The 10235-nt window shown below is 53.9% G+C and overlaps 1 protein-coding gene across 1 annotated transcript; it reads right to left on the bottom strand.

Moving 5' to 3' along the window:
- Nucleotides 1–5160: 5160 nt before the first annotated feature.
- PPP1R14A (protein phosphatase 1 regulatory inhibitor subunit 14A) lies at nt 5161–9733 on the bottom strand. The gene is made up of 4 exons (XM_007096969.3): nt 9345–9733; nt 7039–7119; nt 6393–6425; nt 5161–5523 (listed from the first exon to the last, which is right to left on the bottom strand). The coding sequence occupies exons 1-4, from the start codon at nt 9543–9545 to the stop codon at nt 5395–5397; spliced, it is 444 nt and encodes a 147-aa protein (XP_007097031.3). The 5' UTR covers nt 9546–9733; the 3' UTR covers nt 5161–5394.
- Between the last annotated feature and the right edge of the window lie 502 nt (nt 9734–10235).

Below are 10235 nucleotides of genomic sequence, written 5' to 3'. Positions count from 1 at the left end.
ATAAAATAACAAAACTTTAAAGATTTTACCTTTACCTAATCTCTACACCCAACGTAGGGCTCAAACTCATAACCCCAAGATCAAGAGTTGCAGGCTCCCCCGACTGAGCCAGCCAGGTGCCCCGGTATCATCCAGCTTTCTAATTTTTGCCTGATCAAAATATTTTTTGCCTGATATCTCATTGTTGTTTTATTTTTTTTGTTAAGATTTTTATTTTTAAGTGATCCCTACACCCAATGTGGGGCTCAAACTTACAACCCTGCTCTGCCAACTAAGCCAGCCAGGCACCCCTCTCCTTGTTTTTGTTTGTTTGTTTGTTTGTTTATTTTTGAGAGAGAGAGAGAGAGAGAGAGAGAGAGAATGAGTGGGGGAGGGGCAGAGAGAGAGGCAGACACAGAATCCAAAGCAGGCTCCAGGCTCCAAGCTGTCAGCACAGAGCCGGATGCAGGGCTTGAACTTACAGACCGTGAGATCATGACCTGAGCCAAAGTTGGATGTTTAACGGACTGAGCCACCCAGGTGCCCCTCCATAGTTTAATTCTTTACATTTAGGTCTTTACTTCATTTAGAGTCTTTGTGTGTGGTGTGAGGTAAGGATCCATTTTCTTTTTCTCCATAGAATGTGCAAGTTTTCCTAAAGTCACAGTGAACAATCCATCCTTTCCTCCATGGAATGGCAATGCAACCTGTCTCGTCTTATGTCCCTAAACGGGCCTGGGTCTGCCTGTGAGTCTGTTCTGTTCCTTTGGTGCATGCACCTGTTCTTGTATCCCACTGTTTTTTTTAACTGTGGCTTTGCAGTTGGTCTTAATATTTGGTAATGCAGAATCCCCTCTTCCTTTTTTTTTCCCTCAGGGGAGGGGCAGAGAGAGAGGGAGAGAGAGGATCTCAAGCAGGCTCCCAGCTGACAGTGAAGAGCCTGATGTGGGGCTGGAACCCATGAACCATGAGATCATGACCCGAGCCAAAATCAAAGTTGGACACTTAACCTGCTGAGCCACCCAGGCACCCCTAGACCCTCCCTTCCTTTTTAATGTTGACTTAGCTATCTGTATACCTTTATTCCTCCATATAATTTTTTAAATATTTATTTATTTTTGAGGGAGAGAGAACATGAGCAGGGGAGGTGCAAAGAGAGAGAAGGGGACAGAGGATCCAAAGGAGGCCCTGCACGAACAGCAGCGAGCCCGACGTGGGGCTCAAACTCACAAACCATGAGATTATGACCTGAGCCGAAGTCAGACGCTCAACCGACTGAGCCACCCAGGTGCCCTGTGCCTCCATATAAATTTTAGAATTGGTTTATCAAGTATTTAAAAAAAAAACATTTTGATTAAGATTGCTTTAAACATGTGGACTAATTTTGAGAGAATTGACATGTGGATAATATTAAGATAGCGTATCTAAGGATATGGATGGTTTCATTTTTTTCAGAATACCTTCTGTATCCTTTATTGACATTTTCATTTTTTTTTTAATTTTTAACATTTATTTATTTTTGAGACAGAGAGAGACAGAGCATGAACGGGGGAGGGGCAGAGAGAGGGAGACACAGAATCTGAAACAGGCTCCAGGCTCTGAGATGTCAGCACAGAGCCCGATGCGGGGCTTGAACTCACGGACCGCGAGATCATGACCTGAGCTGAAGTCGGCCGCTTAACCGACTGAGCCACGCAGGCGCCCCGACATTTTGATTTTTTTTAAGTAATCCCTGTGCCCAACGTGGGGCTCCAGCTGATGACCCTGAGATTAAGAGATGCATGGGGCACCTGGGCGGCTCAGTCAGTTAAGCGTCTGACTTCTGCTCAGGTCATGATCTCATGGTTGGTGAGTTCAAGCTCCACATTGGGCTCTGTGCTGACAACTCGGGAGCCCGGAGCCTGCATCAGATTCTGTGTCTCCCTCTCTGTTCCTCCACTGCTCACACTCTGTCTCTCTCAAAAATAAATAAACATTAAAAAAAAAAAAAAAGAGTTGCATGCTCTACGGACTGAGCCAGCCAGGCACCCCTAAAACTTTGTTTGAATTGGTTATTACAGGGGCACCTGGGTGGCTCGGTTGAGCTTCTGACTCTTGATTTCAGTTCAGGTCATGATCTCACTGTTCACAAGACCAAGCCCTGGATCAGGCTCTGCGTTGACAGCATGGCGCCTGCTTAGGATTCTCTCTCTCTCTCTCTCTCTCTCTCTCTCTCTGTCTTCCTCTGCTCCTCCCCAGCACACCCTCACTCTCTCTCTCTTAAAAATAAACGGGGGAGGGGGGATAACAAAAAGAAAGAAAGAAAGAAAAATAAACATAAAAAATAAACACGAATTGGTTATTATAGTGTTACAGAAATGATCCTGATTTTTGTAGGTTGATCTTATATCAACCATGATAATCTCTTTGCTGACTTGCTGCCCTGCTTATTATGAGGATGAAAAGTATTTCTAAAACATTTTAGTCAATTGTGACTACCAGCCGAATCATTGACAAAAGCCCATTTCTAATATTTATCGTTCTAATTAGCAAAGCCTCTGGTGTTGATCAGATGGATGAGTGCCTGGTAGCAGCTGCGTCTGGAGCCTGCTCTTTTAATTAAAATTCATCTGACACCTTCTCCCCCCCCCCCCCCCACCCCCGCCGGGTTCCCAGAGTAACTAACCTCTGGGGTGCAGTTTAAAACCAACTCACATAGCCACGAGGGGGCGCTGAGACCTCACTTCTATACGAGGAGGCTTACTGTGTGCGGAGAGAGAATGTGGCCACCAGGGGGCACTGTTTGGGGGCAAGCACCTACTGTGTGCCCGACACTGTTCCAGACATGAGGACAGCCATACTCAAGGCAGGCAAGGAGCTAATATTCTGAAGGTTGGGGAGCGTAGACAGACAATAAAGTAACAGATTGTGTCAGGGTGTAATAAATTCTATGGAGAAACTAAATCAGGGTGACAGGATAGTGACAGAAGGCGTGGCTCCTTAGATAAGGGGCTCACAGAAACCTCTCTGAGATTACATTAAAGGAGGATGAGGGACCCTCAGAGAAGAGTGCTCTGGGCAGAGGAAATGTGTCTGTGGTCCCGGAGGGAGTGAGGTGGGGAAGCGGGAGAGTGCAGGGAGGAGTATATAGGGGAGGGCTTTGGCTTTTGTTCTGAGACCAAGCGAAGCCCACGGAGGGGTTGTGATATGAAAGATCTCCCAGGTGGGTTGTTTTGTGAAAAAGAGCAAGGTTGGGGCAGAATCTAGGTTCCCACTTGTTTGTATTTGCATCAAGAAATCGTAGAACAATACCTAGAAATTGATTTTAAAAATGATGAATTGGAGGAAAGCGGAAAAGGGAAGGGAGTGGATGGAGACAAAGGGGAGAGTGAAGGAAAGGTGTTATCTGGCTGCTGAGTGGGAAACAGACAGAGGCAGGGAGCCTGGTGAGGAAGCAAGTGGGGCAGTTCAAGGGTGGCAGGTCAGAGACACGGTGTCCTTTGGGGCTTTGCCACATCAGAGGGCTTGAAAATCAGTGTTCCCAAGGTACATCTGTGCTAGCCAGGGATGATGCTTAACCGACTGAGCCACCCAGGCACCCCCTGAGATATCCTATCTAAAGGGCAATACAGGGGCACCTGGTTGGCTCAGTCAGTTACACATCTGGCTTTGGCCCAGACCTTGATCTCATGGTTCATGAGATTGAGCCCCATATTGGGCTTTCTGCTGTCAGTGCAGAGCCTGCTTCAGATCCTCTGTCCCCCACCCCCTGCCCCTCCTCTGCTCACACTCTTTCAAAAATAAAATGAACATTTAAAATGATAGGACATCTCAGGAGTATGAGCAGTCACTAACACTGTAGTATGAGTTAGTCAACCTCTTCCTGACACTGAAGCATAGCAATCACCGCTATGGTTTATAGGAGCATTGTAGGGTAGGAGTTGAGTAGTTGGGCTCTGAAGTCAGGTGCAAGGGACTGAAGACCAGTGCCACTTTCCAGATGTGTGACCTTGGGCACATGATGGCACTAAACTTGGCCTCAGTTTCCTCATCTGTGAAGTCCCCGTTTTCCAGATGAGGAAACTGGGAAGCTCAACACATGGGACACCCAGGACTTTAGAACCTAAGTTTTGAGCACAGACCACCTCCACAAAACGAGGAGCCAAAAACAGGTTGTGAGAGGGAAGTTCAAAGGGTTCCGTGGGCCCCAGAGGATGTTCTGGGAGATGGGCCCGGGTGATCGGATGCCAGGAGGGATACCTCCATCTTCCACACATTCATTCTCTATGCATTTAGGTGGAGGAAGGGAGACACTGAAGCCTGAAGTCTGTCTGTGTAGGGACAGCAAGGCCACCTGAAGGGCTGGACAGGCAAGGTGTCCCTGCATTCCCCTCTTCTTCAGCCACGTCTTCTCTTCCTGCCAGAGCTCAGACCCCCTGGGATGGGTGCCTGAGCCTAGCTGGGCTGCTGGGTGGCACGGGGTAAGGACAGGGGCTGGGACCTCAAATCCAGTCAGTAGTAGAGGCAATATGTGAAAGTGTGCTTTGCCCTGGGGGGGTGGGGGGTGGGGTGGGGGTGGGCAGAGATCCCCTTGCTCTGGCCCTGGCCCACCCCGTATCCTGACTGTACACAGCCAGGACTACAGGTACAACTAGATCTGTTAAAATACTGAAATACTTCTAGTTTGGTTTAAATAGCTACCACAACTTCTGAGCCCTAGCTCCTCCCCTGTAACCCTTCAGGCCTCCCCCTGCTCCAGCCCAGGGGCCTCCCTGATCCAGCTCCAGGGGACTTGTACATCCTGATTAGCCGATGGCCCTGCCAATATTTGGTATCTTCCCCGGCTTAGCCTCAATGTCAGTCCCTCCACCCACAAGGTTCAGAGTCCTCCGATAAGGGTACCCGTTTCACACAAACTCCCATGCATCCTTCAAAGCCTTGCCTCAATGTCACTTTCTTCAGGAAGCCCCCTTAAATTGGTCTGTTCATGGCATCTTGTGGTGATGTTGGGCACGTTTGGTTTTGCACGTCTCCCATGATGCAAGGACCACAGACCATCATTCCCACAGGAACCCTGAATGACACCTACTGGGGCCTTGCTGGCTTGTGCTGGGCCGACCAAGGCTGGTGGGGTGGGGGGGTGGGGAATGACAAGATGAGTCCCGGGGGGCAGGGGTGCAAGGTCAGCAGGGCCTGTTCTCATGCTCTCTGGCTGAGGCGTGAGCCACCATCTGTCGGGCCAGCTGCGGGTGCTGGGACACAAGGAGACGCAGCGGGAGAGAGGGAGGTGTTGGGGGAGCTCGGGGAAGCCCAGTGATCAGGGAGAGGAAAAACAGGCACGCAGTGTTGTTATAGAACCATTACATACAACTTATAAACAAGCCAGGACGGTGTGGAGTGAAGGGGAGAAGGGAGGGGGCCGCAGAGGCGAGAAGGTCAGGGTGGCGCGGTCCGGGCCGGGCCCTGGAGGGGGCTCAGGCTGCTGTCACCAGAGGGGCTGGGCTGGTGGAGACCTGGCTGCTTGTGGAGGCCTCGAAGCTTCACCAGCAGCTCCTGGACGAAGTCCTGAGGACAGGGCAGGGGTCCTGAGAACATGGGGAGGGGTGGGGCCAACCCCACCCACCCAGCCCCCATTCCCTCTGACCTGGTCAGTGAGAGGGAGTGGGGGTAGTTAGGGAGGGGGACGAAAGGCAGAGACTGGGAAAGAGAGAGGGAGACACACAGAGAGAGTCGGAGAGAAACAGTGAGAGACACAGGGAGAGATAGAGACCCAGAAACTGGGACCAAGACAGAGACAGAGACAGATGCAGAGGGAGAGACGAAAGGACAGAGAAGAAATAGCCACAGAGAGACATCAAGAGGTTTCTCAGGCCAAGAGATCACCAGGAAGGTCCCCAGGGACAGAGGCCTTCGCTCCAGGGCAGACAGACACACAATGACGTTTGTCCCTCAGGCAGCCCAGAGCCATTTAGAGAAACATGAATATTTTTCCCTTTTAAAGCAGGGAAGGAAGTGGGAGGGGTTGGGCCGCTCAGCTTCAGGGCCTGCAGGGATGGGAGGGCCCCAGAGGTGGGGAAGGGAGAAGCAGCCCAGGGAGGGGAGTAGGGGATACCCGGAGAGAGGCTGAGCCCAAAGACTGGAGGCCCCAAGGAGAGAACAGCAGAGGAAAGGCAGAAACCGGAGACAGATGGGGAGCGTCTCAGTGGGGAGGAGATAATGGGGCCCCAGTGGCAGATGGGGAGAGAGGAGCCAGGGTGAGGAAGACAAAGACACCACTGGAGATGAGAAAAGGGCTGAGCGACACAGAGGGCTCCCCAGAGTTCCCTCTGACGACCCTGGGCAAGACAGCGCCTTCCCTCCTCCCCAGGGACCCCCTTTTCCCCCAGGATGCAGGGGGCCAGAACAGGGCCTGCCGCGTGGGAGGGCAAACTCACCTCTGTGGGGTTCTTGCACGACTTCAGGAGTCCCTAAACACCCCAGCCCCCCGAAAAAAAAGAGAAAATAGTAAATGACTAGCACCTAATCCCCTCCAGCCCCTTCTTTCCCAACAAAGCCCCGAGGCAACAAGACAAAAGGAAGTCAGACTCTAGGTGGACTTCCCATCTGGTTTCAAGAGAGGAACATGGCCCAAGGGTCTTACGGAGCAAGGAGGGGCAGAGGGGGCGTGGTGGAGGGCGTTAGGGTAGAGTCCAGAAACTCGCACCGTGACCAGCTCTGAATCCAGAAAGGGCCAGAAGGTCACACAGTACTTCCTGTCTCTGGGAGAGCACAGGTCCTGACAGCAAGGTCAGAGCAGTCAGACTGCTTGGCCTTGACTCCCAGCTCCGCTCTTTCTGAGCTGGGGCCCTGAGCAAGTGATTAAATCTCTCTGGGCCTCATTTTCCTCATCTGGAAAATGGGAGATAATTATAGTGATAATAACAAAACGGAGATGATAAACCCTTGACAGGGTTTGTGAGGATAAAATGAGTTAAGTGCAAAACAACTGGAACAGTGCCTGGCACATACTAAGTGCTCAATAAACCTGGTAACTATTGCTGGGGCGGCAGCTTTCCCCCCCCCCACCCCACCCCCACCTACCTGGATCTTCCGGCTTCTCTCCTCTTCACTCTCTAATTCCAACAATTCATCAATGTTGACCTCATCAGGCATGTCTGCCTCCTAAGGCAGGGAGGGAGGGGTGGTCAGGGTCCCTTTCCTGTCCCTCCCTCGCCTTTGTCCAGGGCTCTGGAGAAGCCCCACCAGCCCCAGGGCCCAGCTGGCGTGTTCTGGAGCAACAATGTGGCAGTCAGGGACAGCACCGCCAAGGCGGGACATCTGGGTGTTGGGGGGGGGGGAGGGGGAGGGGTGACAGATGGGTTGACAGAGGCCAAGGGGCCTGTACCAGCTCAGATGCCTGGGCCCCAGGGCCCAGAGAGCCTTGGGGCTGGCACAGGTCTCTCCTCTTGGCCCCAGTTCCCATAGTGGGAAACAGGCCTGGTCGAGTCTTGGAATGTCAGATTCTGGGATTCAGGAGAGGGGCTGGCTCTGCCCTTTCAAGGAAAAGTCTAAGCACTAGGTGTGGGGGAGGGGAGCAGGCAGGCCAGAGCCTCCTGCTGGGGGCAGCCCCTTGCCCAAGAGGACAGCAAGGGTGGGTAGGGCTCAGGGCAGCCCCCAGGGCCAATAGTGTGCCCTGGTCAGTCCAGAGAGGTGGCCACCAAAGCCCCCCAGAGTGGACGGGCGGGATGAGCCACGAGCCCAACTGTAAGCAGCCACAAGGGGGATTTCTAGTATAGCCTCTTGGGGCAAAGAGCCAAATGCAGGCTCATTATCCCTGTGGGGGACAGAATCCAGCTGTCAAAGCAAGAGATCCCTGAGGCTACAGATTTTTTCCTCCCCCACCCAAAGTGCTTCTGACTTCACTGTGGACCTCAGGGCTGGCTGGTCCTGGGTTTGTGTGCGGAGAAGGGGCAAAGGCAGGGAGAGTCTAGAAGTGTGTCACACAGCCTGCGCGAGGCTCTGCGTGTGAGCCAGAGCCCGATGCCAAGGGGCTGGGGCCGGCCCAAGAGGCAGAGGTGTGCGGCCTCGTGTGTGTGTGTGTGTGTGTGTGTGTGTGTGTGTGTATTGCACGGGGGCCTATGGTCCCGTGACTGGGAGGCGTGTGGCTCTGGCTTAGCTGTGTCATCGTCAATGTGTCATGGCAGCTATAGCGCCCACTGTCTGAGGATGTCACCTACCACTGGCAACTGGACTTCTCTGTCCACTTCCAGGAGCCTACCCGCATGTCAGAACAAAAGGACCCCACGTCACCGTGAGGGGCCATGGCTCCTTCCGCCTCCAAGCCGTGCTGAGGAGCATTTGTGCGTCCTGCCGGTACAGCGACACAACCATCAGGTCCCCGTGACTACGTTTTTGTGTTGCACGGTGTTGACTTCAAGCAGAGACTCCAGCCCAGCATGTGAAATGTCTGTCTGCGGCCTCTGCGTCAACACCTCAGGCGGTAGCTTCGGCCCCGGGTGCCCACGGACAGGACGGCGGTAATTTCTGCCGTCGGGCATCTGTTTCTACCTGTGTCGCTTGTGTGGTTTTCTGTCCGGGTGTAGCGGTCATTCCTGTGATTTTATGTCTGTGAGTGGCTGTCGCATCTGCCATTGTGTTTGCCACGTGGTTATTGGTTTTGCTTTTAGGAGAAAATGGGTGGCTGTTAGTTGAACCATTTGGTGTCCCGGGGTAGGTGAAGCTGGGACCGTCTGTGAATTGCTACACTGTGTATCTATGAAGAGCTGTAACCGGAGCCCTTTTGTGTGGTTGTCGTTGTAACTGTGTGTCTGCATGGGGCTGTGGCCTGTGCTAGGGTGCCTGTGGGTGCCTGGAATTACGGCACACGTTGATCTGTAGGTGACCACAGCGAGTGTCCTTGAGAGTCTGTACATCTGTACCTGGCTGTTGCTTCTGTTGCTGTGTCTGCTAGTGGCTCTAACTTGTCACTGTGCACGTCTGTAAATGCTGTTGCTTCCTTTGCTGTGCGTCTCGTCTTCTTAGTATCTTCCCCGTCACCATATCTATGTTTGGCTTTAAGACCTCCTCCTCCCCCAACTTTTCTCCAGATATGGCCGCTCAGGCTCTGCAACTTTGCCTCCTCACCCCCCGTGTGCTCAATCACTGGCCTTCCCCAGGTGTTTGGACACATCTCTGGAGACCCAAGTGTGTGTCCGTGTCCACAAGCATAGTGCCATGGAGGGGAGACACTAGGGCCAAGGAGTCCCATGAGTGCCTGGTCCCGTGCGTGCGTTCTCTTGTGTGACCGAGGCCAGCACAAGCAACCGGAGACCCGAAGGGCGTAGAGTGTGCGGGCCCGGGGTCTGTGGGTCCCTCCCCCCACCCCTCCATACCCCTCCCTGCCTCACCCTGCCGCGGTACAGCTCCTCCAAGCGCCCGTCGATCCACTTCTCCACGTCCAGCCGCCGCTGCAGCTCCCGCCGGTCATACTTGACGGTGACACGCGCGTGACGTTTCTGCAGCCCCCCGGGGCTTCCCCCCGGCCCGCGGGCCCGCGACGGAGACTGCAGCTTGCTCAGCACCCGCTTGCCCAGCCGCTGAGCTGCCATCGCGGTCCTGGCCCCGGCCCCCGCGCAGCACTGTGCGCTTTCGCCAGGCGCCCAGGGGGCCTCTTACGGGCCGGGGCGGGGCCGGCCGGGGGCGGGGGCTCGGGCTCGCCCGGGGGCCAGCTCCGCCCCAGGCGCCCGGACCTCAGTTTCCCCGCCTGCAGCGCAGGGACTGGTCTCTGCACCGAGTAAAGCCCGCAGCCGTGCACGGTCTAGGTATGGGCGCGATCCCGGAGTCCCAGGCCGGGGCCCGGCGGCTGGGGCTCCCGCGGCTGGGGCTCCCGGGGCGGGGGGCGGGGTCCTGGGACAGGCTCTTGGGGACCCGGCCTTTCTGCGCCCCCTGGCGATTTCAAGGGACGGTGCAGGAGCCCGCGTGCCATCTGTCTCTGCAAGGGAAAATGGAACTAGAGTACTCATAGCACATCATTTGTTCGTTATTTCAATTATTCATTCACCCACGCAGCCTTTCGTTCATTTATTCACTCATTCTATTCAACAAGTGTGTATTCATTTGACATCATGTCGTCTGTTAGCTTCTCTCTCATATCAGGCTCCCTAAGCCCGATAGCATCCAGATGGGTAATAACCACTCAAGTTATTACCAGGCTCCTCCCCAACACCCTTCCCTACGGGTTTCTTGGTGACCTGTGCACAGGGAGAGGGCACCTGCTCCCTTCAGTCCTCTCAACTTTA

This window comes from Panthera tigris, chromosome E2 (genome assembly GCF_018350195.1).
Source record: "Panthera tigris isolate Pti1 chromosome E2, P.tigris_Pti1_mat1.1, whole genome shotgun sequence".
NCBI lineage: Eukaryota > Metazoa > Chordata > Mammalia > Carnivora > Felidae > Panthera > Panthera tigris.
This window is presented reverse-complemented; position numbering and strand designations above follow the sequence as displayed.

What these genes read in the sequence shown, in the direction of transcription:
- PPP1R14A (XM_007096969.3), bottom strand. Translation starts at nt 9,545, where the DNA reads ATGGCAGCTCAGCGGCTGGGCAAGCGGGTGCTGAGCAAGCTGCAGTCT. An exon ending in AGAGAAGCCGGAAGATCCAG is followed by an intron (nt 6,426 to 7,038) that starts GTAGGTGGGGGT and finishes TGGGGTGTTTAG; the next exon opens with GGACTCCTGAAGTCGTGCAA. An exon ending in CGTGCAAGAACCCCACAGAG is followed by an intron (nt 5,524 to 6,392) that starts GTGAGTTTGCCC and finishes CCCTGTCCTCAG; the next exon opens with GACTTCGTCCAGGAGCTGCT.